The sequence below is a fragment of the Amphibalanus amphitrite genome, unplaced genomic scaffold, assembly GCF_019059575.1.
Source record: "Amphibalanus amphitrite isolate SeventyFive unplaced genomic scaffold, NRLGWU_Aamphi_draft 001442F_arrow, whole genome shotgun sequence".
NCBI classification, from domain to species: Eukaryota; Metazoa; Arthropoda; class Thecostraca; order Balanomorpha; family Balanidae; genus Amphibalanus; species Amphibalanus amphitrite.
The window spans coordinates 61,951-89,138 of NW_024882935.1; the positions used below are offsets into that span (position 1 = coordinate 61,951).

Here is a 27,188-nt window from a genome sequence, read left to right on the forward strand (position 1 = left end):
CGGCCGACGGGCAGTGACGTCATGACCGGCCCCTCGGAGCTGTCGGCTCGGAGCGCCGCCCGCACGGGACAGCGATCTGCCCGCGGCGGCGGCGGCCGGACGCCGACACAGGTGGGACACGCACCGCCGACACGGTGGTGCATTGTGCGGTGTTAGTCATGTAAAGCTGTAAAACAATGAGAATAGGTGGCGAACGATTCATGACATTTTTCTGGCGTGGGGACTTCAAACAAACGAACTATTCGGCTAGATTTGGAGAGATTCTTGCACTTGTGCTGCATGCCTAAAGGCTACATGTGTCGACAATAGACATGACTCCTGAGAAGTCAACAGCCCGAATCTCTCAGGGCGGAAACAAAGAGGTCACCCGGCCAGTACCTATGTGCGGTGTCGGTGTGTTCTGCACGTGCGGGTGCAGTTGTGCACGCGCCACCGATCACCGTGAAGATGCGGCTCACTTCATGCCCCCGACCTGCAGTGAACCGCGTCCGTCTGAGAGAGCTGTGGTGACAAGTAGCTGAGTTAGGAGTCATTTACTGTAATTATCTAACGAAGTTGTTTCGCCTCAATTATTCTGCACCGAAGGTGTTGTTTCCGAAGACGATGTTTATAACTGTGTCATGTTTGTTGTGAGAAAAAAAATCCAGGGCCCTATGAAAACGTCGGTGCATCCGTGCAGCCCAAACCGTTTCAAGATAACCAGGGTGGGCCGTGTGTTCCGTGTCGCAACCACGTCTGTTGTAAGAGGAAGATGCATGCATGATGCGTGTAACTGACGAATTAACGAGCATTCTTGCGGTAATATGGAGACATACTTTGCTGAACATTGAGCTGTCGCCTAACAGTTTGTTAAACGTCTACAAACTAAAAACTTGCCGTTTTATTAACCCTCGCCCGTATTGGTGTTTTTCCAGCCGCGAACGTATAAGGGGGGGGGGGGTCCGTTGGACCCCCCCCCCCTTGCCGTTTCGCCCCTGATCGAGCTAGAGCTTCGCGGTAAAAACGAGCGTGTTGCCCGTGACGAGAGGAAGCCGATGATACCTAATTTTAAGGTCCTAGGTCATTGGTTGACCTTGCAGGTCAGGTCAATGACCCAAAAGTCGGGAAAATCGGGACCTGTTAGAAGGTCGTAAAGTGTGGCTGTTATGGGGTTTTCGGGGCGCTGATCACGAATATCATGTTAGTTTTGATCACAGATAATGTCTTTATGCATTTAGTCCAGGTCGGGTCAGGTCAGGTCAGGTCAACCAGTAGGGGTCCTGCCGGGTATTCCTAGTAGGTGTCAACCACCTCTGACAGCTTCGTAACATGTTACGAAGGCACCAAAACAACTTCGTAAATGTTCATATGGTTGCTAAATTCGAATTCAGCTCCAAAAACTGGCCTAGAAACATGTAAAACTTGAAAAAGTGAACCGAGGTCACCAAAGGTCAATGGCCTGACCTGACCTTCAGGTGACCTTAACACCCACCCTAATGCATGGGGGCAACATCATATCACATGTTTGAACGCTTGAAACCACGAAAAGAGAGCAAACGCGCGGCTAATGCGAGCCGACATACGCCGAATCGCGATTCTGGCCAAACATGGTCTCGAAAAGTAGGTCACAGGTCAAAGGTCATTGGGGTCAGGGTCATGAAATTTTCAGGGTAGGTGTAAAATTGATTAACGCGAGGGTACTGAAAGTTTCGTCGCGATCGGCCGCTTTTTACGCGAGTTATTCGCGAAAAACCATGGGGGGGTCCGTTCGACCCCCCCCCCCTATACGGGCGAGGATTAATTCAAGCATTCGACATTTAACCCTCGCCGGCCGAGGGGGGGCGGGTGCCCCCCTAGGGGTTTTTCGCGATAGCTCCGAACACGCTGGCGATAGAGAGCTGAAACGTGTCATACTCGACCTTTGATTCAAGCCGGATCTTTTGACACCAACCGCATTTTCGGGTCAGGTCAGGTCACTGACCAATGACGTCATAGGTGAACCTCTGCACGGTCTTCAGATGTCGCAACTTCACAACGCCCTCACTGCCAGAGGAGCTTTCACAGGGAAATGAAACTTGCAGGATCTAGTGTCCATTACGATTTACGAGTCTCACAATTTGTATATCTCGGATTTTTCCTAAAGGTCATATGAGGTCAGGTCATTTTCATGACCTCACCATTATAAGTCAATGGGGAAAAATAATAAACTGCTATTCTGGCGCCGGGAACGATCTCCAACTATCTCAAGCACACAGAACCGTGATTTGACGCACTCCTTGCAAGGTTAGATGCGTCTGCAATGTTGACCTTGCGTGACGTCATTTATGACGTCATCAAGGTCATATTAGTTTTTCGTCAATAACTCCCGATCAAATTGAGCTAGCGAGTCGGGAAAGCCACCAATGGACTCAGGAAGACCTGCCGAATCGAGTGATATGCGACATGACCTCTTTCGACCAACTTCGTGACCTGGGGGCGCTGACCTGACGTGACCTGAGGTCAACATCCTAAGTTGACCTGAACCAAACAAAAAGTTTATCATTCGACGCGCTTGAGCGAGACGAACACGATGCTGCCAAAATCGCGGCTTTGCGGCCGTTTTTGCGAAGTTATTCACCAAAAACTGAACCGTACCTTTGGGCACTTGACCTGACCTCAGTGGTCACCGGTTGACCTAGGACCTTAAAATCGGGTACCAATCTCTTCGTCTCGTAACGGCGCACACGCTCAGGGGCGAAACGGCGAAGGGGGTCGTACCCGCCCCCCCCCCCCTCGGTATGTAGAAAACCAATAGGTCCGGCGAGGGTTAAATATCAGGACCCAGGAGCATTATTTAGGGTCACGGGTGCTGCAATTTTACGATTCAGTACCTATTCTACATTAACCCATTACACATCCAAAGAAGGCGCAGCAGACCTGACCTTGACCTTTGGTTTTTTATCAAGATTCAAGATCTGCATTGCCTATGCGTTTTATGCATCCGTCACTGTAGTCAATCGCCGAAGTTTCAAGCCTAGCTGTGGCATACATTTAAATTTTGCTTCGGGTTAGGTCACTTGGTAACGGGACCCTGGCTGACTTAGCTCAGACTTTTTTTACAACACTTGCAAAAACAAAAATAAACATTCAATAGCGCTTCTCGCCGGACCTATTTGTCTCTACAGGCCGAGAGATTCGCTGGTGCGGCCTAGGACCCTCCTCAAGCTTTCGCCCCTATTAAATCTATGGCTTTGCGGAAAAAGAGGATATATACGTTAAGGGACTGGCGACTGTACATACCCAATGTTGAGGTCTCTGATACACCGGTAGGTGATCTAACCTACGAGGTTAGGACAAGGTCCCAAATAGAGGTGGCAAAAACTGATCAGACTCGGTCGAAGCTGGAATCGGAACCAGTTGGACCCGTACCCCAAAATTAGAAAATTACCTACCCAAAATTAAATTTTAAACAAAACATACCGGTAGGCGGTTCCCGCAAATAATTATGCAGTGCCCTTGTTTCCTCACTACGGGTCTCTCTCTGTCCTTCAGAGCGCGGTTCACTGGACGGAGCGAGAGAAGTACGGATTTCTGCTCCAGCTGTTAGAATGCCCGGAATTCCTCCTCCCTGAGCGGCTGGAGCGGAGAATTTCCGTCGAGAAAACGAAGATGGCTGCCTACCAGCTCGAGCAGAAGATAGTTAATGAGAACATCCGACAGATGGACGGCACGGACTCCCTGCACAGGTGGGGACAAAGCGCATAGAGTAAACGTTAGTACAGCCCTCTGCAAACTGCGTGGTAGGTATTCTTTTTTCGACAAAACCGAGAATATCGCAGATACTATGCTATCGGTCACTCGGAAATCGTAACAGCAAGACGCGCGAGACTCCGCACCTTAGATGGGCATTACCATCATATTCATTTTCCATCCAGTTTGGCAACAAAACCCAAAAGTTTATATTTGCCCCCAAAACAAACTGTTGCATTTTGTTGCCACACAAAGCATATACTTTGTTTAGTGATAGACCCAATCGAAGGAGTGGAGCATGGTGCCTCTATCTGCAATGAATTCCGACCGACAGATCACATAGTCTTTGAGTTATTACCGGTTTTGTCGAAAAAAGAATACCTACCACGCAGTCTGCTGAGGGCTGTACCATACATGCATGCATGCATTATCACCTACATGCGGAGCATGCTCTACACATACTCCGGTTGACCGTCGCTTAGCTTTGTTCGTCCCCAACTCCCCCAGTCCCCGAGGCTTGTCCGTCCCCATGAGTCGTCCTCGGTCGCAAGCTTTACCGCCACCCCCCCCCCCCCCCATTAGCCGAGGTTTCAGGTTTCTCCACCTTCCAGCCGGCAGTCGTACCTACTTTATACGCGATCCATCTGGCCGACGTCTGACTGTTGATAACTACGTACTACGTAGACGTTAGACGATGGCCTTGGTTGACAAGATGGCTTTTTGTCACGACAGTTTCTTCTCCTGAAAACATCCTCATTATCTTAGAGCTTGTTAGGACGTATAAATACCGTAACGTAACGCAGAATCGCCGAGCGTGTAACTACTTATAGCAGATCAGTGACTCCCGGAAAACGGCGAATCGTTCGTGAGACACTGGCTTTGTGCATTACCGATATCTTAAATTTCAATATCTGCCGAACATGCTGACTCGGCCGATAAGGGGGACGAAAGCGCATCCTGCACTTACCGGGGAAAGTTCAGTCACCTGTGGCTCCGACGGCGAGCTCGGCAGGGACTGTGACGTCACTGAGCATTTGTTCTGCGCCGCTGCTGCCCTCCTCGATGACGTGGGCCTCGAGCTGGACACGAATGTCACCGGGCTAAGCAGACCCGAACGTCCGGAGCGAAAGTGCTCCGCCTGGCTGGCTGCGGGCGGCGCTGCCCGCGGCTGAGCTTCGGAGCGTGCGCTCGGCCACGGCCGCCGCCAGGTGGCGACACAAGTGCCCCCGTCGGCGCCGTCGGCACAGGTCGCCGCCAGCCAGGCCGTCGGACGGGCGGCCGTCGCGGCGGAGCGGAGTGGGTGCGCGGTGCGGCGACACTCGGGAGTGGTGCTCGTCGGTCTCGACGATAGGACTCGGGAGAGAAGTGTTGTGTGCACAGACGGAGGAGGTGGAGCTGGGCGCCGTCCTTCAGGACACTGAAAATCGCCCCAGGCCACAGATCCTCTGCGATTCAAGACGCACAGTTTTCAGCCACTCAAGTTCAAGCACATCACTGCCATTGAAGACCGTTGCCTGAATTGGTGCTCTAGGAACGGCCCAGACGTGAAGGTCTCGATCTGAATGTAGAGCTTACAGCAGGGGAGCCCATCGACTTCGACTATAAGTCAGGTCACGGAGAGGACCGAACGCCTGCCGGCACGGGACGGTAGCGTCGCCGATCAGCAGGCCACAGCGGAGCATGGGCTGCGTCGATGGACCCGCCGCCTCAAACGTACGTAATGATTATGCAATTCATAATAACTACATAACAGTAGTGCCGACCGTGGTGTTACATGCACCATCGTACTGTGCATGTGCATGCATAAGACTTGCATAATTTGCCCGTTTATGGTCATGCTCATAACACGCATTTGATTCCGTGACAAGCTTAGAAAATAAATAGGATGAAACATCTAGAGCCAGGATATTATGCTTAGAAGTTAGAAGTTACAGATATCGAAATATCAGAAAATCGAATAGCAATAAGTTGAGTACGCAAGACAGCGCAGTGGAAAATAGGCATCCAATACCCTAATGTAAGAAACGCATAATATCCGGAAGACCGAACTTTAACCCGCGCACCGACGGGGGTCTGCGCCAACTTCGTACCGACGGGGGAGGGGCGGATGACCGCCCCCCCCCCCCTGAGATCTCGAGAACGAAGCATAATAGCGACAAGCGGTAAACGGCATCGGATAAGCACGGACAAGGTCTACAATTTTTACTAAGGTCATTTTCAGGTCGGGTCAAAAATGACGTCACAGGGGTCAAAAAAGTCAAAATGGCGGCGCTGGGCTAGATATGGAGAGTTTTTTCTCGAATAACTTTCGAACTAGGCAAGAACTACAGGGTTGGGCAGATAAATTGGGACAAAATACATATTTGCATTTAGAACGCCGTAGCTTAGAAATTTGTAAACATAGGCATTTCAAATTTGGATCACATATTGTCACACCAATTTTACACATTTTCACCAAATATGGTCACCGTGGTCCACCTGCATCAGTCCTTATCGGTGCCTGGAATGGCCGCACGCGCGGCGAGATCTCCCGTCTGAAATGGCTCGTAATTGTAGCCAACTGGCACTGCTGAGGCTCACCACAGTCATATGGGGACGTTCGTTAGGCTCACCCGCAAAAACGCCCCAGCAACCAGAACTTGTGTGGGCTGAGGTTTAATGAGGAAGGGGGCATTTTCCCTTGGGTACAGTTTGCGGGATCCTCCGTTTCAGAACATTTTGTATTTAATTTACTGTATGCCGGGGAGCTGACTCCTCGAAGAGCATCACTCCATGCAGGATGTTGCCTTCTTTCATCTTGTTGATTCGAACTGCCGGAATAATGGTTAGGTACCGTGTAATGGGAACCCCCTCCCGGTTCCGTAAAATAAGGGGCCCCCACGTGACCGTCATGGAAGTCACCGAGTGGAATACCATCACCGATGTCTGCTGCATTCTTTTTGGAACTAAGATCACGTCTTCTGGGCTGGTTGCGATGTTACATGGTGTTTGCGGTTGTTCATATGTTCGGTTATGGGGATACCGTCGTCGAAAAAGACCTGCACGTGCTTGCTCGCTTCTCCAAGCCCTTCAAGAGGAAACAATTTTTTTAACGTCACAGCTGCTTCAACATCTATGTTGACAGGTTGATATGCATCAATGCATAAGAGTACATGTTTGAGGTGCTGGTATATCGCTTTCTCATGGCGCGGCTACCTTCGTTGTAAGCTCGCGCCACTGTTTTCGCGAGGATCCTCTGATTTAACTGAATTTTGCCTTTTAGCCCCCCTGGAGAACCGGGGGAGCGGCCGGTGTCAATGCAATTGGTATGTAAGGATGAGTCAATATCATCTCTTCCTTCAACGTTTACGTCTGTTCGATACACACTACTTTCAGCCATTTGATGGAGCATAATTAGAGTATTGGCACGCATGTGCGCGCGGACTAAGTTGATAGTGGCTTGCTTAAAGGAAACAGTTCACTTTCCTGAAATTAGTATTTTGCTATGGATTTACGATTTTTTATGCTCAAAATGATCAGAAAATAAAATAAAACTTTTTTGTAAAAACAATTATTTTCTATATTTTGATATAGGACGAACTATATTCTATGCAAAATAATGTTTGCCACGCGGAAGCTTATTACGCGTTGACCAATCATATTGCGTAGTTCAAACCTACGCATGCTGCATTAGCTGTAAGCAGCATGCTGATTGGCTGACGATGACGTGGCTGCATGCCTGTGCAAGGCACACATTCCTCTGCAAGGCACTCTTTTCGGAACGAGAAATGGAATATCTTCGTCTAGGGTGATCGTTGAGCCGTAAAAGCTCCTGATTTGTGCTAGTCTCAGCTCAAGCTACGAAACTGCTATTCCAGTTCAAAATCCCATGTTAAAAGTGAACTATTTCCTAGTGATATAGTGCCCACGTTCTGTGACCAGCCGACTCATAATTGCAACGCAACCTGCATAACATTGAAACATATTCATTAGCCTATATTTATGTTCAAAAATTATCTTTATCACTCAAAAAATAGTCGTTTTAGAGGAAGTTAAAATTTGTCCCAATTTATCTGCCCAACCCTGTATATAGGCAAGGCAAGATATATATGTTGACCTCGAAAGTTCAAGGTCAAAGGTTGACCTCAGGTCACGTGACCTCGAGGTCATCATGTATAGCATTCGATGGCGATGCGCCTTGACGAGCTGAACACAATGAGACCATCCGCGCGGCTGTATCTTGTTCCTGTACGGAGTTATTGGCAAAAAAAACCTTTGGTGACCTTTGATGACGTCACATGACCTTACAGCTGCCCAACAGCAAAACAGACCTCAAGGTAGTGAAGGTTGATCGTATATGAAGTCATGTATGGTTTATGGGGCCATTCTGATCCGTTTTAGTGGTAAAAATAGGGAGTTGATTTTTCACCCATTGACTTATAATGGGGAGGTCGAGAAATTGACCTGACCTTAGGTCATCGATATCAAATTTCCGAGATATACAAATTGTAGCTACTAATGACCTTATAACATTCTGCGACTTTCAAAGGCCTCCGACATCTACTGTAGCTCTGGCACGGTGACAAATTTGCAAAAAAGTGACTTGAGGTTGTGTCATTCAAAGTGACCTGGTGACTTGACCTTAAAAGTTAGGAGGTTCCAACTTGCACACCATATGTAAAATTGATGAGCGAATAGTCGTACCAAATTTCGCGGCGCTACGCGCCGCGGTTTTTCCGCTATTCGCGAAAAACCTCAGGGGTGGGCGGATATCCGCCCCCCCCCCCCGTCGGTGCGCGTGTTAAACCTCCGTTCCATGCATGGTGTCATATATCATGCGTGAACGGTAAAATTATGTTTTTATCACACCTCATTGATCTGGTTACTAGCGGATAGGCGCTGTGTCGTCGGTCACGGATTGTGTGGTAAATGTCACAACTAACGGTCCGATTGCGAGTATGAATGAACCCCTATATGCCATAATTTACCGAGTGATCGAAAGTTGTCACAATCACGGAACAATAGAAGGGAGATGTCTCTGTTGATGGATTTAATCATGACGAATCGATATAACGAATCATGTGTGAGTGCACATGTTAGGTACCTTCTCTCTTGACCGTTATCCTTTGTCCCCGTTTTTACTAACTGTCATCATATCCCTGTCGTAATCTCACACTTTTGTTAGTGCCCCATGAATTGATAGACGGGATCCGACCTGACCCAATATAGGTACTTACCTAACCCGAAACGTTTATTTGTGGCGAAGTTTGCATTCGATAACGCATTATAGCGCGTTATATTGTGGACGCATAATTAAACTTGATTTACCTAAATGGAACTGATTTAAACGTTTGCTTTTAAAATCACCAATATATTTACAATCAGCCGATGCATAATTATGCATAATTAAATGACAAGTAATGATTGGCGTAAACATAACAACATTTAAACCTAATCAGCCGTTTATTAAACGTTTTCTGGTTCAATATATTTATAGGAAGTAGCACTGTAAACGGCCTTAATAATTTGCAGCGGTTGTGCTACTGTTGCTGCCTATTTGTGTGCACGTGTGGGGGCGTTGTCTATTCATCGGCGGAGCCGTCTGACCCCCCCCCCCCCCTCTGCAGGCCGGAGCTGCTGGAATCGCTCTACTCGCAGGTGTCGCACCTGGACTCGGTGCTCAGCTCGCTGGAGGGTCAGATCCAGGTGCTGGAGGCGGTGCAGCGCTCACTGCCGCGGCCCACGCACGGTAGGTGGCCGGCCAGAGCCGCGCGGCTCCCCTCCCTGATCGTTTCCGGGACACGGTCCGCTGAGACAGCGGCGACACGCCGATTGGCGAGGTCGGTGCTCCGATAAAATACGTGGACCGCGCGCCGGTTCCGCACGGCGGCTCGCCGGGATCTTGGCTAATGGCTTCCGGAGCGACAGGTGGCGCTGCGCCAAGCTGTGTGACGCTGGGCGGTCATGGCAGCTGGTACTTTGTAGTGGCTGGAGTGGAGTGGCCATTATGTCAGCAGACACTTCTCACTCACGGTATTATGTGGCGATGATATATAAACACAATGGCTTTGATATCGATGAGATAAACCGCGATACGGTAGGCACAACTTGTGAGACGGTACGAGTATCTATAGACGATTGTGAGCGGTGATCACTGAGGGAGGATATGCCTCACGCTACTGGATCTGATCAGAATGTCGACGTACCCCGTGAACCGCATCGTCCACATCAGTAACCTGCGCGTCTCAGATTAAATGCCGTACCTGTTACGTCTGAGCCGATCCTTCCGTACTGGCGGGCGACTGTTGACGGGTGTGCGGAGCTCGATAGACTCGACTACCTGGCGCGATCGTATGCTTAGTGATCCATCTTGAGGTCAGCCAACTGTCGCTGCTGCAGCCGTCATCACGGTGCTCCTGAGATACCATACCACTCCTACGGCATTCTGCACCTCCGTATGTACAGGGTGTCCGGAAATTGATTAGCCTTTGGATATTTGGCCATTGCTCCCCTGTGCGCCAACGGAACCAGCGCGATCGAAGTAGGACACGGCCTTAGGGCACGCTCAGCTGTTTGCCGACCACGTGACCGGGTCAGGTGGCCTGGTCACGGCCGCGGTGAGGGGTCAGAGGTCAGTTTCCGAAAGGTAGTGCCAGCGCGCGGAGTCGGTATCTGAGATGGTGAAGGAGTACTCTTTGGCTACGCGCCACGTGCAGTTGGCATGGTGCGCGGCGGCATGACACAGGCAAGTGTTGCACAGACACTCGGTGTGTCCGTCAGCACCATGAAAATCTGGATGGCTCGAGACCGCCAAGGACAGTCCCTCCAAAACCGGACCGGTCGAGGACGAAAGACCGTCCTGACCCACGTGGCGAAAATTGTTCTCGCCAAAGCTGCCCTCAAAAGACGCCAATCGACAAGGAAGTTCGCCAAGAAACTGACAGCCAAAGGACATCCGGTGTCTAAGACAACCGTCCACAGTTATTTGACGAAGTGCCTCCACCTGAAGCCGCTCAAGCCTCGTCGTCAGCCGAAGTTGACAGAAGCTCAAAAGCTCAAGCGGCTGGCGTTCGCGCGGGAACGCATCAGCTGGACATTCGAAGAGTGGCGACGCGTTCTCTTCAGCAACGAGTCGCCATTCGAGCTGTGCCATCCGCCGAACCGCCAAAACGACCGTGTCTGGGCGCACACCAGGAAAGAAGTGCCCGCCACGGAGACGGTGAAGCATCCCCGAAAAGTGATGGTCTGGGCGATGATGAGCTATCGAGGGCTCTCCGAGCTGCACATCATCCCGCGAGGCCAGACCGTGACGGCGTCACGGCGGAATATATGTTGAAGAAGTGCTGAAACAGACGGCATCATCGGCGATGGAGCGGACGACGCAGAACGGGCCGCCAACCAGCGTCAAACTTCTGCCAAGGATGTCAGAGGCAATTTTTCAGCAGGACGGCGCACCAGCTCACAACGCTGCCAGGACTCAGGAGTGGTGCCGGGGCAACCTCCCGGGGCTCTGGAAGAAGGGTGTCTGGCCGGGCAACAGCCCTGATATGTCGCCCATTGAAAATCTGTGGGCGATCGTGCAGGACGAGCTGGATAAGATGTGGCCGGCCACCAACGAAACGGCGCTGGTGAGAAACCTGCAGAAGGCGTGGTCCAGCATCAGCGCTGAGACGCTGAACAACCTGATGTGCGGGATGCCAGAGCGCATGAGGGAGTGTGTCCGACCTGGCGGAGGATGCATTGGCAAATAAACGATGCGCTTCACTTGATTTGTTTGACAGATAAATGATTAAATACAAGGGCTAATCAATTTCCGGACACCCTGTATGTTCAGTCCCGCTCGGTGAGGCACACCGGCACTCACCGGCACGGTTAGGTGATGCTCCGATGCACTTGATGCTGCCACGGAGAGAGCGGCAGCGAGCGCGCCGCTTAGGACACGGTGCGGCGTTTTTGACGCTCTAGATGCGCTGCTCGCGCCGATGCCCGGCTGACAGCCGTCTGCGTGTGTCAGTTTTGGCCGGCCGCCGGGCGGGCCGTTTCAGTTGATATTGCAGTCGACAGTGCTCAGGTTGTGCTCTGGTGTCCTCCGAGTGGCCATCGGCGCCGCGCCCTCAGTCAGCATCAGGCCAGCGTCGTCCGTGCTGGTTGGATGACTGTCTGTGGCGGCGTCACTGACCCCGACACCGTTCCCGCTCCGGTCGAGCGAGGGCCGCTCCGGATCACTGGTCAACTGTGAGAGACTGTGAGAGTCATCTCGAGCCGCTGGTGAACTGTGGGAGTCATCTCGAGCGGCTGGTGAACTGTGAGAGTCATCTCGGGCTACTGATGAACTGTGAGTCATCTCGGCTTACCGTTGAACTGTGAGACTGTGAGTCATCTCGAACCGCTAGAGGACTGTGAGGCTGTGAGAGTCATCTCAGACCGCTAGTAAACTGTGAGAGTCATATCGAGCCGTCGGTGAACTGTGACTCTTCCCAGACAGCTGATGACCTGTGGGCTGTGAGAGCCTCTGATGAGAGTCGCTTGGCCGTCGAGGTTCACGTATAGACTGCAGTGTTCGGTAGTGGTCACTGGCCAGTCTTCCCATCGGCGACGGCCTCATGGCGAACAGTGGCGGTTCGCCTCAGGCACCTCAGGCAGTGCCTAACCAGAATTTTCTGGGTTAGATTTCTGCTTTTTTTTGTTTTGTTTTTTAAATTAAAAATATGTTTTCCCAATGATTTTAGTAGTTTGATAATATATAGTTACCCTACTAATCCCAACACTCAACTCATGCACGTATTATTCGCTATAATTTTAATGCAGCCTAGTGTGCAATAATTTAGCTGCCTCATGTCCAGATTCCTGCATTCAATTTACATGGGCTGGCAACTCCAGAAATGTTGGGCTATCAGGCACGCCTACGTCTGGCTGCCTTTCTTGGCGACAATCATTGTGAAAGGACAAGATTCGAACAAGACCTGCCAAGAAATTTGGCTAGTTCTTGGCGGTTAAGGCTGGCATCGTCTCGTTTCTGAACGTTTTTGTTGTGCGATCCACGTGATAGTTGGTGGGATTGCTATGCTATTTTACTTGTGGTTGTTCCTGTCCTAGCATGTTTGTTTCATGTTGGTTTCAACATTTTAATAGGTACTTTTAAATGAAAGGAAGACATGTCTGGCCCAAGCATCGTTGATGAGCTGCTAAGGAATAGTTTTGCTAGTAGAAGCTATGTTGAGAAGGTGAAAATTGTTCAGGATGGGCGGCCGAAACCAGATCTAAAGTGGGAAGCTCAGGTAAGTGGGGTGGTCAAGACACCAGTGTATTCATTCACCATACCTTCCCTTGACTGTGGCTGATCTATTGAACAAAAAAGGCATACAATGCAAATTAAAAACACAATGGCATCACAAAAATAGCAATGCGGAATCATAGGTGGATCTAGGTGGATCCTAGTGGTCCATTGGGGTCATGGCCCTCCTCCCAAAGGTTTTAATTTTATAGTGAGGGTATCATATTTTGTATCCTTCAAATTTGTATTAAACTGCATTGACAGACGAGGCATACATATTCATTTGACATTTCAGTTTCACCTCTTGTTGTGTTGTTTAATTTTGATTTAAATTGTTGTGCTGAATTGCTGCATTGGCTGTTTTGATAGTGTATTTTGATGAATGTACTTGAATCAAAATTGGTGTCATTTGTTTCATTTTGCTAGTTACTTGTTTGGTTGTTTTGAGTGATTTGTGGAATGTGGAAATCATTCAGTTACCTATGACTTGACTAGTTATGCTATCCTGAATTATGTAGACTGGTGTCAGAGTGAATACATGGAACATGTCTAGGCTGTTTTTTGTGGATATGCTGATGCTGATGTGCTGATTTTGATAGTCATTTATAATAATTGTTTTGCTTCACCCATGTTTAGAATGGGTGTGCAGGAAGTGAAATCTAGTCATCAAACTTTAATTGAATGTTGTTGACAAGGCACAAGTGGGACATTCCACTTTCCAGGAACTGTACATGTATCAGTATCAGTTCAAGATGGTCCATATCTAATGATTTTCAATGTACCTATCTAATAGACCATATTAACACACTCAATGTTTAATGTTGGAAAAAAACATAGAAAGGTGAATCCAGTGTTTATGCTTGAAAACAAATCACATTGTTGTTTCATGGTCAGTGTTTGGCTGTTCTCTTGTAGATTGTACACTACACACCTTTGCTATATGAAAATGTACTCCCTGTTGTTGTTTTTAATATGGGTTGGAAATGGGCTTTGAATTATGGGCAATGACCTTATTTAAAGTTTGACACTTGATGCACTTAAAAAGACACCTGGGAAAGGTCTTTCCTTTGAATGCAGATGGTGGTGGTAGTGGTGGTGCTGAAGCATGAGATGTGGTGGTGGTAGTGGTGATGGTGATGGTGATGGTGGTGGTGATGGGCATGGTGGTAGTGGTGGTATGATTGTGGTTGTGCATGATTTTTCCCATTTGAAGCTGGGAGTGAAGATCTGCCTTGCCTAAAAAGGCGTTCTACCCCTTCCTTGTTGTATGCAGTATGGGAAAACCAAGCGGAGATTCAACCCGGAGTTCTACGAGAAGCGCGAGTGGCTGACGGCACCGGGAGAGGGAGCGCCACGCCTGCTCTGCTGGCCAAATTAGGGGCAAATTAAGCATGGTGATAACTCCTTGGGGTACCTCGACTCCCACCTGGCCATGACAGAGTGCCTAACCGGTCACGAGGGGCTGGCGCCGCCACTGTGCCATACGAAACCATGTGCTTCTGTCACTTTAAAATATCGCAATGATCCGGCGTTAAAAGGGACCGCTGTGCCAGCGGGAACGGCTTGGAGCGACTCGGGGCGGCTCGGAAGCGGCTCGAAGCGGCTTGAACCGAGCGACTCAGAGCTTGTCAAGGACGGCTCGGAGCGAAGTGCGCTGGAAGTGCGCGGGGCGGTGTCTAACTCACCGCTCATGCCAGTCGAATACTCCACATTTCTTGTCCTGGGTGAGCTTCAGTGAGCTGTGAGACTATTGATTTCCTTCTGTAACACTGCAAGTATTCAGTCTCCGGCTTACGTTACCTGGAAGTAGTCCCCGGGAGCGGATATCCGTCCGTGCGCGGGCTAATCACGCTATTTCGGATCAAAGGAATACGTCAGAGCAGAATCAATACTTGGATCCGCAGGTGTGACAGCGTGTGTCGGGTATGCTCCGGTAGTCCAATCACCATGATACCCGTAAGGCTCACGCGAACGGACCCCGTGAGTAGGCTGACCTCTCGTGACTTCACGAAATACCCGTTATTCCTGCCACGTCTTCACGGAAGAGTTTCGAGCCGGTCCATGAGATCGATGAGATGGTATGGTATTTTTGTGTGGGCATACCTGTGACACCTGTCACGGCAGCGGGCGGAAGTTCATGACAGGTCGTCACGATCGTTGTCCGTGACACTTGAGATGGTGGTATCCAGCAATACGGTGATAGTCCGTAACACGGCTGCAGTCGGTGACACTGTGGCAGTCCGTGACATAATGATGGTCGGTAACATGGTGGCACTCCGTAACACGGCGTCACTCCGTGACACGGCTTCAGTCCGTGATATGGCGCCAGTCCGTGACATCAGCCACGGTGGTAGTCCGTGACAGTGCGTGAACACGGTGGTAGTCCGTGACAGTACGTGAACCTGCCACGGCGTTAGTTGGCACAGTGGCAGTCCGTGACACGTAGTCAGTCCGTGAATCGGAGTCAGTCCGTGACACGGCAGCAGTCCGTGACACGGCAGCAGTCCGTGACATAGGGCGCCGGCGGCGGCGAGGCGTGGCCGGATGGCACTCTGTTCACGGTCTGCTCTCAGCCCAGCCATGAATCACCCGTCACCTGCGACTGAGCTGACTCACTCGTCCGATGGGGTAACCCACGCGCCGTTATCTGCCCGACGCACACGGCTGGTTATTGGGACCTGCGGTCGGATGACGACAGGCACGATGCACGATCACGATGACAAAAAGCTGTCACGGCGCTCACTCAATAACAGTGAGTTGTCATGGCACACAGCCAGAGCCAGATGTATCATCGACAACAATTAATGACTAAAAACTCTCCGTTCGGCACTTTGTCTGCGTCAGTCCTGAGTATCAGTGCACGACGGTAGCGGCGATCAACAATGTTTTGTCTGTCTTGTGTAATTATAGGTATCTTATCCCGTCACTCAATACGCATTTGTGATTGGCTATTTTCTTCCGTGCACAATGCACATGCGTTATACCGTTTACTGCATCTCGTATCCCTCTGGCTCCGTGTACCTGTGACCATTGACAGCACCCTGTCTTTCTCGCTTCCTCTCAGGCGGCTCTCAGCACGACTCGGGCACGGACGGCCACGAGCCCGACAGTCTGGAGGCCATGCGCACGGTGCTCTCTGAGGGGCCGGAGCCGACGCCTGGCCGCCGCGCGGCGCCCTGCTCCCCGCACCCGGCGGAGCTGGAGCCGGCCGTACTGCTGCACCTGGAGCGGTGCGCGCACAGAAAGACCCGCCGACAGCTGCAGCTGCTCCAGAACAACGCCAGGTCAGTCAGACGACGGATTCAGGCCAGCTAGAGAACGGTGTCAGGTCAGTCAGAGGGCAGCGCCAGGGCAGTTATAGAACAACGCCACGTTTATCTGAGCAGTCGGGACAGCGCCAAAGTGTTTGTACTGGCAGCTATACGCAGTTCAGCCATTAAACGCACGTCAGTTTTATGTTAACGTCTCCCTTTTCTGACTGTGCTCACGAATCTCCCACACAATTCACTTTCATCAGTCATTCAAAGGCCGTGGACGACCGACGCATTGGTATCACTCCCTGCGCGCCCGCGCCACGCTAGACTTACGCCCTCCCTATGTAATGAGGTGAAAGTGTACTATTCGTGCCGGTCCGTGGAGTGAAGCCACTGACTTCACTAGCCTGTTGTGTAGTCCGTGCACTATTAAAGTTCTTTCAAAGCCATCAACTCGCGTGAACTGCCCATGGATGATAAAGAGGTTCGATCTATAGCGTTTTCGGCGTATGTACTGTGACGGCTCGGTTAGACAATGGAGAACGCCACACAGCGTGGTTGTGGTGACCGTGGCTGTGTCACGCGAGACTTGGAGACGGCGGGAACGGGTAGGTGCTGAGCACAAAGTCGAACACACTGTCTACTTACAGAGACACGCGACTCCTGCAGAGTCCTGCCACCGGAACGGCGGCCCAATCGTCAGCCTTCGCCCGTTCCGCTGTCTGCGCGCGGTGACATTGCAGAGGTTATTGGGCGGATGTTGGAATGGCCCGGGGCTCACCTCACAAGGTCTCGTTCAACCACCTGTTGCGCGCCGTACCGGCAGCCGCAGACGGACAGACTCGAGCTCAGAGAGCTGTTCCGACGGAGCGCTGCGGTCACCTCTCTGGTTCCCACGGTGACCACAAGGAGCGTTTGACAAACAGTACCTGCGGCAAGGTGCTTCTCTGCCCAGTGTTATTGCAAGGTCATTGCGAAGTTTCCCTGAACGATGAGAAACAAGACAGTTATTATGTCATGCAGTACCTACCGCAGACTCTCTCTCTCCCTCTCTCTCTCTCTCTCTCTCTCTCTCTCCCCCTCTCTCTCTCTCTCCTCTCCTCTCCTCTCCTCTCCTCTCCTCTCCTCTCCTCTCCTCCCCCCAGCGCGTATCTGCCGGGCGATTGCATCCCTCACTCGTGTCTGTGGACTGATCCCCCCGGGACGTGGACTGGACTGACTCGTACAGCCGCGTGAGTCGATTATGACTGTAGACTCACCCTGAATCCGCCCGCTGCGCCCCACCAGGTCGTATGACTCGAGCGGCCGGCAGCGGGTGACCAGCCAGCCGGAGTCGCTGCACGGCGGCTCGGAGGGCAGTCTGACCGGCTCTCTGGAGACGCTGGCCTCGCTGGCCAGCTCTGACCGACTGCTGGATGAGCTCAAACTGCGCGAGATGACCATCGCCCAGCTGCGCGGCCGTGTGCTTCAGCTGGAGAGAGCGCGGCTCGACAACATCCCGCTCGACCCGGCCCGAGAGATCTCACGGCTCCAGAGCAGCGTGGTAAGAGTGGGGTTATGTTAATGGACTCTAGGTGACAGGCGAGCGCAACTCAAACTATGTCGAATGTTCTTCATTTGCATTCTTTTTCTGTGTTTTGGATGTTAAGACAGTAGTTACTCCGAGACGCACATCGCCCAGGACGGTGCCCGCCACACCTACTGCCCGGGCCTCTTGTTGCAGGTGCAGCTGGAGCGGGTGCGGGACGAGCTGACCCTGCAGAACTTCTCGCTCAAGTCGAAGCTGTCCGAGTTCACGCAGCAGCTGAGCAGCTCTGGCGTGCAGTTCCGGCTGGACCAGCAGCCGCCGGCGGGCGGCCGGCGCCCCGCAGCCGGCTCCGACTCAGGGGCCGGCGTCGGAGGGCGGAGAGGCGGCTCCGAGCACGACGCCGAGCAGCAGCGGCGCATCGGCGAGCTCGAGACGCAGCTGCACAACCAGCGCAACGAGCTGGAGCAGCTGCGCGCCGACTCTGCCCAGCTGCGGGCGCTGGAGGCGCGCCTCGAGGAGAGCCTCAGCCGGCGCGAGACCACAGAGCGGTACCTGGCCTCCAGGCAGGAGGAGCTCACCGTGCTGAAGCTGGACCTGGAGACACTGCAGGAGGAGAACACCCGGCTGAAGGACGACCTGAGTCGCGTGCTGCGCCAGGAGGCCGAGCACAGCAGCCGCCTGGTGCGGCTCAGCGACTGCGAGTCGGAGCTGGGCCGGCTTCAGGAGGAGCGCCGGCTGCTGGCCGACTCGCTGCAGCGCGAGCGCACGCTGCGCAAACAGTACTTCAACCAGATGGAGGAGCTGAAGGGCCGCATCCGGGTGTTCTGCCGGCTGCGGCCGCTGAGCGAGCCCGAGCGGCGCCAGGGCGGCGCAGCGCCCATCGACTGCGCCGACCCGTACACGCTCTGTGTCGGCGGCGACAAGGGCCAGCGAGAGTTCCAGTTCGACCGCGTCTTCACCGAGGACACCAGCCAGCAGCGCATCTTCGACGAGGTCGAGGTGAGACGACGATACAGACTTATCAGCAAAGCAAATGCGCTTCATGTATGTCAATCGTTTCTGGATTTATAACTTAAATCGTTCCAATGCCTTGTCAGAAGACTGTCGCCAGATGGCAGCCTTTGGCGCAGACTGATGTTCCCAGTCTTAGCTATCTCCGACAGTCGGTACTGACTGACACCATACTCCATTCCCCGCCATCAGTCCCTGGTGCAGTCGAGTATGGACGGCTACAACGTGTGTATCTGCGCCTACGGTCAGACCGGCTCCGGGAAGACGCACACGCTGCTGGGAGACGAGCAGGCGCCGGGCGTGGCGCCGCGCGCCTTCCGGCGGCTCTTCGAGCTGGCCCAGGCGCGCGCGGCGCAGACCAGCTGCGCCATCAGCACCTACATGCTGGAGCTGTACAACGACCGGCTGGTCGACCTGCTGGCGCCGGCCGGAGCGCGAGCAGACGAGAAACTCGAGGTGGGTCATGTGGGTGGGGCGGGGCGGGCGCGGCGGGGTGGAAGTGTCAGTCAGGCGGCACGCCACAACAGACAGCCCCGCGTGATTTGGATGATTGGTGGTGGGAAATACTCATTCGGCCATAAATATCGAGAGCGGCGCTATCCAAGTGAAAGTGGCGATGAACCGTACCGGGGATCGCCCGTCACATCGCGTAGCCAGACAACCGTCGAGAATTCCTACCAAGAAGGAAGCAAATCGGAGCCACTAGGAATTACGCGCTTTCCAAACTCGACGATTGCCGAGGCCGACCGTCTTGTCAGACATTTTTTTTTTTTGCCATTGTTAGGGGACGTTCCAAAATCCAACGTGACAACTTACGCCATCTGACTTTCCATTGCAAAGACCGACCCAATCTCACCCCAGCGTCGTTCTCCCTTTGAGTAAACAGGCCGTCTATCTGCCGTCTAATCCTGTCTTCGCCCCCCTCTCTCGCCAGGTGAAGAAGGACCGCCGGGGCACGGTGGTGGTCTCGGGCGCCGCGCTGCTGCCCTGCCAGGACGCCGCCCACCTGCAGCTGCTGTTTGAGCGCGCCGTCGGCGCCCGGCGCACTGGCGCCACGCGCATGAACGCGGCCAGCTCCCGCTCCCACCTGGTCATAGGCGTCACCGTGGAGGCCACCAGCCGCGTCAACGGCGCCGTGACGCGCGGCAAGCTGAGCCTGCTGGACCTGGCCGGCAGTGAGCGAGCCGCCAAGTCGGGCGCCGACGCCGACCAGCTGCGGGAGGCCAACGCCATCAACAAGTCGCTCTCGGCCCTAGCGGATGTCATCTCGTCACTGGCGGCCGAACAGAGCTTCGTGCCTTACCGGTGAGCTGGCGCGAGCGATAGTCTCCATCAATCCATCCACCATTGACCATAGACCTCTGTATACTGGACTAACCACAGAACAAATCTGGCCATGATATGCAGAAGTCTACATTTCCATGATTTGAATAAATCTTATTCCGATGTGGCGCAGTGGTTCCGTCACAGACGCTGCATGCTACATGTAGTACCGAAGGAGTAGTTTAAAGTCGAGAACTGAACCTCGCCGTCCCTCTGTGGTCCACAGGAACAGCAAGCTGACGATGCTGATGCAGGACAGTCTGGGCGGCAACGCCAAGACGCTGATGTTCGTCAACATCTCCCCGGCGCAGTACAACCTGGACGAGACGCTGACCTCGCTGCAGTACGCCTCGCGGGTCAAACAGATCACCAACTCGGCCGCCCGAAACGCCGACAACAAGGAGATCACCCGACTCAAAAACGTACGAACTGCGGCCGCGCTGGGGTAACCAGTCGGCTGGGCAATAGGCATGCAGCCTAGATGCCGCTTGAAAGGGCGCTAGGATGACTCCGAGTGCCTGACAAGTGACAGGGCATTGTTGTCTTGACGGGCCCATTATACATATTTGAGGAGATAGATGATGGGTGATGCTCCCTTGTCTTTCCTTTATCATATGTCCCCACTAATAATTTGTTCATAACCTGTTAATACATTATGCTATCTCTCCATCAGTTTCGCTATGTTCACTGCCGAAACTGACGCGAGCCACTGGTGCCAGTGAGCCGACCCTAACGCCCCTCTATCACGTCCACAGGTAATCGCCAAGCTGCGACAGCGGGTCGACTGCGGCCAGCCGAGTCTGGAGGAGCGTGACGAGGGCTGACGCGGCGCCCCCGGGCCCCGCCCGATCCCGGCGACTGGCCTGGGTGAACCAAAGATATATTCTGCCACCGCTGAGCGGTCTTCAGCGGGTGTGTTTGAGGACAAAGGACCGAGATGGTGCTGCCCGTGTGCGGTAGCTCGCTGTGTGCCTTCATGTGATGATAAAGCTGTCTACTGTGTGGCCACGGATGTGCGTGTCTCAGATGATCTCGTCGCTTCAATATACCGTCGTGATGTTCGATTTGGATGTATTGCTCGACTTTTCGACCGCAGCCACTCACGGCCGAAGAGTCGCACAGCGGTGAGCAGCGCCACCTACACTCACGCCATCTCATACTGTCCTCATTTACGAATAATAACGTCATTCATACACGTCCTGACTCAGGTCATAATTCGGCACTGCTGACCTGTGGCCAAGCACACCAGCCCATGCCGGCCTCAGACCCGTGTCGAGCTCACACCAGCCCGTGCCAGACTCACATCCACTCTCACACTGGCTCGCTCACAGCATCTACTTGTCTTTCTCGTCCCTCCAGCTCTCCAGCTCTTGGAGCTCCTGCAGAAACTTGGGGTCTGTGTTGCGGTGACCCCGCAGCCGACCCATCTCGTGGAACACGTTCTTCTCGTGTTTGGAGGCCGCCTTAAACCGAGCGGGGACGAAGTTCTGCCTCAGGGCGCGCGGGATGTAGCCCGGGTAGAAATCGTCCAGCCTGGCGACAGAGGAGACAGGTGTCATCGTACCGTCGGGGGCAATATGGGAGGAGACCGACTATGAGAAAAATCCACCGTACCAATCGCTGAAAAAGCACGAACTAACAGTTAAAAGCAAGAACTAACGAATTAACAGTTAAAAGCACGTTAGAGATCAACAATGGAAACAGGCCACGCTTTAGCATGCTTTACGTGCCTGCAAAGATGGCAAGGGAACTACAACTCCTTGGGGGTCGTAAGAAGAGAAAAAAACGATGTAGAACACTTCTCAGCAGAAAAGGAAGATTTTAATCGGGTGCATTGAGGCAGTCATTCCATTGACAGTCTTTAGAATTACTGTCAATGGAATGGAACGCAGACATTTTGATGTGATTTCGTTTCGACCATTTCCACCAGCGCTACCAGGGGTCGCCCAGCCACAGCCGGCGCGCGCACGCTGCCCACCTCCTCATGTCCGGATACTTGTTGAGCTCGAAGAAACGTTTGCGCGCCTCCATCGGCCGGGTCTGGAACTGGACCTTGTAGATCTTCTCCCACATGTAGACCTCGTCCTTGAGCCGGCTGCGGGGCCGGCACGACATGATGTGGAAGTAGGTCTGCAGGTACTTGGTGCGCAGCCAGTCGTCCTCCACCGCGTCTACCGGAGCCAGAGAGTAATGTCAAAAAGACGAACAACAACGAAACAAACAGGCATCAGACGCCAATACAGCCAGAGGGAAGGATTTCAGATGTCGCTAAGTCATTTAGCATTAAATGCGACGAAAGTGATGAACCGTGAAGGCTCACTAGCTCGAGTGGCGATAAACGAATTCCATCGCGGCTCAATCGATAACATGCCTATACAGCAACACACCGCCCATCCACCCCAACCCACTGCACCTGTCCGCACGTCCCCTCCTTACCGAGACTCCGCTCGGGGTCCAGGTAGGGTCGCAGCTCGATGCCGTCCCGGTCACCGGTCGGCAGCAGGTACAGCTGAAGCAGACGCTTCAGCACCTCCTCGTTCAGACCTTCCACCTGTGGAAGACCGGCAGTCGGGGCAGGTCAGTTGAGATCAGAGCATCCGCTGGCATCGCAACGGACGGGGAAACGTAGATCGGACATTAGCAACGCAACATACTAAGATGAGGTTCGGTGCCAAAAGTGGCGACAGTTAAGCGGCACTTGTCTGCATTTGAAGCTCAGTCTAGGCACACGCCACCCCCTGTCACTCACTGCAAGCAACGGCATCGTGGTACCATTTTTGCATTAGAGCGAATGACAAGCACACAATCCTAAATGTATTCGAGCGAATGCTATCATTAGCTCGAATGCATAAAATCATGCCTGATAATTTACAATTGTGGCATCTCTTAATCTCTGTCGCCCATGACTGGTACAGCTGCATCCATCACCACTCACCCCCTTTTCGGTGACGTTCTGGTAGAGCTGCATCTCTGGCAGCACCCAGCACGTGTTTCCGGGCGCACCGTGCTCGGCCGGCGTCAGCAGCGCGCCGGTGGTGTTCAGCTGAAACGCCGAGAAGGTCCAGGTGCGGCCGTCGGTGATCACCGTCTGTGTCGTCAAAGGGTACGTCAGCTCGGTCAGCGGCGAGAAGCCCACGCCGCACGCCTGCGAGAGGCATGACGCGAAGCCGCTGAGACAGGCCTGGGCGCGCAGGGCGTCGGGCCGGTCGGCGGCGGCGTGCTGGCCGTATTTGGTGGCGTGTCGCACCAGGTGTTCCCGGGTCAGCCAGTTGACCAGGCCGAACTGGCGGCCGTCCTCCGGCCACACGCCTGGCGGGCATAGGAGAGTAGCGGTCAACGGTAGCGGACAGTTATCACGTCAGTATTACTTGCCTGCATCTGATAGTGGTGATCTAATATGTTGCTACATTTGACATAATAAAAATAATGTAGCCATCAGACGATCAAGACAAGACAAGACAATTCACTGGACGTGACTCCAAGGCCGCGTTGGTTGCTATCAACCCAGACCACTATCCACAAAAAAATGAAAGTAGGTAATAAAAAATGAGCCTGGGCAAAACATCACAATAGGTTGTCTGTTAGCTGACCGGGTATGTTGGTGCCGTGCCGGAACTTGTAGGCGCACTGTCGGGTGCGCGGCTCGCGGCTGTCCATCTCCAGCGGCGGCGGCTGGTGTCCCACCGGATCCCCCTGACCGGCCAGCGCGGGCAGCGGCAGGCGGCCGCGCACCAGCAGCGCCGGCTGGCCCACGAACTGGACCGGCCGCGACACGGGGTCGTTGCGCTCCTCCTCGGGGATGTGCCGGCGAAACGAGCGCACGTGCCGCTGCCGACTGTCGGCCGGGACGTCGCTCAGCCACCAGAAGGCCTCCAGCCGCGGCGACAGGTCCGACTGAGGGGAGAGGGTGAGGGGGGTCAGTGAGAGGGGAGGGGAGGGGCAGACTGTGAGTAAGACGATGTCGCTGAACCAACAACGAGATAAGCGTAAGTATCACGTTACCGTTCAGGAGTAGTGTGCTACGATACCGTACGTACCTAGTTTAAAGAAATGCAGCATTGCAATTCTATGACATTTTCATCCGCAGCTCTTGATGTCAGTAGGCGTTATCACATGTTTCAACGCTTTAACCCGCGCCCGGCTGGGGGTCCTGGATTTCCACGCCCTGCTGGGGGGGGGGGGGTGTTTGAACACCCCCCCCCCTTGTAACTCGGCTCCTGGGCCACGTAGCGATACGCGGAAGGCGGCGTTCGAAAGAGCGTCAAAAATAATCACGAAATCACTTCGGTCAATTTTTTGGTCAGGTCAAATTTCAGGTCACCAGAGGTCATTGAAGGCAAAATTTCGCCGATTTCCAGGTCGAATGGCGAAAATTTCCAAGAAGCCAACGCATAACTCGGGAACCAATAGAGCTACAGCGCCGCGGAAAAGCGCATTCGATAGCCCTATTAACGCGCTTTCTGAGTAATTCTCTCAGATTTGACCTAACGTCAACGGTTTTGCCTGCAGGGGGCAAAAACTGCAAAAATAGCCGATTTTTTTGGAAACAGTTTTTCTGCAATAACTTTTGACCCAAGCCCTGTACGAGCTTACTTTTACCGGCATCGTGTTCCTCTCGTCAAGACGCATCGAATGAACTATAACTTGACCTTGAAAGGTCAACTTGAAAATTTGACCTCAGGTCAAGGTCATGACCTGACCGGAAAGGGTCATGTTGCATATCAGTCGATCCGTATCGTCGAGCTGAACACATCTAAGGCGTTTTCATCGCTCTAGCATGCCTCTATCAAAAGTTATTTGCGAAAAACTGTTAGATACCATTCGTGACCTAAGATGACCTCAGGGCATAAACAAGGGTCACGGACACCATTTTCATGTTCAGTGTGTCTAAACCACTTGTAATTCGGTGTTTGGGAGTGTTTATAATGTCTTTCATCCAAAAGAGGCGCATTTCAATTTTCTCCCATTGACTTATAATGGGGAGGTCGCAAAATTGACCTGACCTTAGGTCATCGATATCAAAATTCTGAGATATACATTTTGTACATGCTATTGCTCTTAGCAATCGCTGAAAGTTTCAAAGCGATCGGTCACTCGGTGTAGCTATGACAGACATTGAAACTTTTATGAGGTGAGGTCACTTCAAGTGACCTGGTGACCTGACCTTGAATGACCTTGGTCTGAAATTTTCACAACATGTGTAGAATTGATGTATGATAAGGTGTACCAAAAACGGCGGCGCTCCGCGCCGCCGTTTTTGAGATATTCGCGAAAAACCACAAGGGGGGTGTTCAAACACCCCCCCCCCAGCAGGGCGCGGGTTAAACCACGGAAAGACTACAAACGTGCGGCTAATGCGAGCCGACATACGCCGAATCGCGATTCCGGCTAAACATGGTCTCGAAAAGTAGGTCACAGGTCAAAGGTCATTTGGGCCAGGTTCATGAAATTTTCAGGGTAGGTGTAAAATTGATCGACTTGAGGGTGATGAAAGTTTCGTCGCGATCGGCCGCTTTTTACGCGAGTTATTCGCGAAAAACCGAGGGGGGTTCCGTTCCATCGTTCGACCCCCCCCCCTCTATACGGGCGACGGTTATGCAATAAAATCTTGCTTTCTTACGTACTTTATCGAATAAGTACATTTGCGTGCCGACATACCTTTTATCCTCCGTGCTGAATATATGCAAACTATTTCCTCAAATCACGAAATTCACCCGACCTATAGTTAAATACAAGCACCGCGATGCAGCGCTCTTATCACTGATTACTGATTAGCGACCGAATGTCCGTGAATACTCGCGTGGGGTTCAACAACCAATGACTAACCACGTAGTTCTCAATTAATACCAAATGGGGAATGTTGTGAAAAAGGTTGGCATCTGATGTCATCATGTGCTTAGCATTTGTACCATATTTGCAAATAGAACCACTCTAAGCATATGGAGATTTTATTGGGCAAATGAGGCATTAATATCAAAAGATATTCCAGTGTGCAGCATATAATTGCAGACCCAAATGACATAATGAACATGTTTGTGATGAGGGAAGACTTTCTAAGCAAGTCATACCATAGCATAGAATTAGAAGAATTATTCATGTTAAAAAACAATAATACCTGGAGCTAAAACAGTGTTGACTGCCTAATTTGTAGGTACATAAAGAGCAGTCATGGATTAGTTACCTGTGAGTCAGCTATGTGGTCTGCCTGATCACTCAGCAGGCTGACCAGAGCGTGGTTGATCGCCCAGATGATGTTGTCACTGGTCTCCTTCTGCTGCCGGCTTTCAACTCTGTCTACTTTTGGCCTGGAGACAGATTAACCAGTGAAGAGTTAGGCAGGTACCTAAAGCTCCTTCCAGCATTACAACAATGTGTTGTATCAAGCTGGCAAGCTGACCACTTCCTTGTTAAGTTTAAGTAAAAACTTTTTAAAGCATTGGTATTGCGTAGCATCATTGTGCTTATTTGCACATCAACATGCTTCAATTGTCTTTGATATAGCATTACGCCTCCATTATTTGTCTGATTAGATCCCTTCCAATAAGCATACCTACAAACATTAACCAACAACACAATGTGTTTGTAATTAATGGCATTACCTATGGCAAAGCTCCAATAGAAAAATATCCTCAACCTTTTTCTTCAGGACAGGGAGGAACTTATTCACTTCATCATCAAGAGTAGAGTAAACATTTGGCCATGCTTCCACAACATTTGTCCTGGTTGCAAACTGGATAAATTCTGCATGGTTGTAATGCACATCATGAGGAGAGAGCTGACAAGCCCAGTGTCCATAATATCTTGACATGTTCAGTTCAAGTTGTTTCTCCTGAACTGTTGGAAGGCTTTGGATGAGCTTGTGCCATTGCTGGGTTTCGCGATCTTTAGTAGCTTTGAATGACGTATCCAGCACGGGAGGATACTCGGCTTCAGTTTCTCCAGCCTGCTTGACATCACTGACATTATTAGAGGAACTTGTTGTAGCAAAACACCGACTATTTATCCCCTTTTTGAGTAAATTTAGCCTCAGAGCCGAGCTACGACATGTCACAGCCATGGAGGCCGCCATGTTTACTAAACCAAGTGTACTGAAAACGTGCTGAAAACTGGA

At 52.1% G+C, this 27,188-nt stretch overlaps 2 protein-coding genes across 5 annotated transcripts; one reads left to right on the top strand and one right to left on the bottom strand.

The window, feature by feature from the left end:
• LOC122373092 (kinesin-like protein KIN-14E) lies at positions 1–21,141 on the top strand. Of its 3 annotated transcripts, none has more exons than XM_043350850.1 (10): positions 1–111; positions 3,511–3,704; positions 9,315–9,436; positions 16,026–16,245; positions 17,503–17,758; positions 17,939–18,742; positions 18,947–19,210; positions 19,689–20,059; positions 20,304–20,499; positions 20,833–21,141. In XM_043350850.1, exons 1-10 carry the CDS (start codon positions 22–24, stop codon positions 20,899–20,901), a joined length of 2,586 nt encoding a protein of 861 aa, XP_043206785.1. In that variant the 5' UTR covers positions 1–21; the 3' UTR covers positions 20,902–21,141. The 3 variants fall into 3 exon arrangements, with proteins under 3 accessions (XP_043206785.1, XP_043206786.1, XP_043206787.1); XM_043350851.1 differs by having other exon boundaries at positions 17,945–18,742; XM_043350852.1 differs by lacking the exons at positions 1–111; positions 3,511–3,704 and adding an exon at positions 4,984–5,421.
• LOC122373093 (28S ribosomal protein S30, mitochondrial-like) lies at positions 21,132–27,171 on the bottom strand. Of its 2 annotated transcripts, none has more exons than XM_043350854.1 (7): positions 26,677–27,171; positions 26,259–26,382; positions 23,668–23,971; positions 23,013–23,386; positions 22,514–22,628; positions 22,056–22,248; positions 21,132–21,610 (listed from the first exon to the last, which is right to left on the bottom strand). In XM_043350854.1, the coding sequence occupies exons 1-7, from the start codon at positions 27,144–27,146 to the stop codon at positions 21,412–21,414; spliced, it is 1,779 nt and encodes a 592-aa protein (XP_043206789.1). In that variant the 5' UTR covers positions 27,147–27,171; the 3' UTR covers positions 21,132–21,411. The 2 variants fall into 2 exon arrangements, with proteins under 2 accessions (XP_043206789.1, XP_043206788.1); XM_043350853.1 differs by having other exon boundaries at positions 22,056–22,251.
• Between the last annotated feature and the right edge of the window lie 17 nt (positions 27,172–27,188).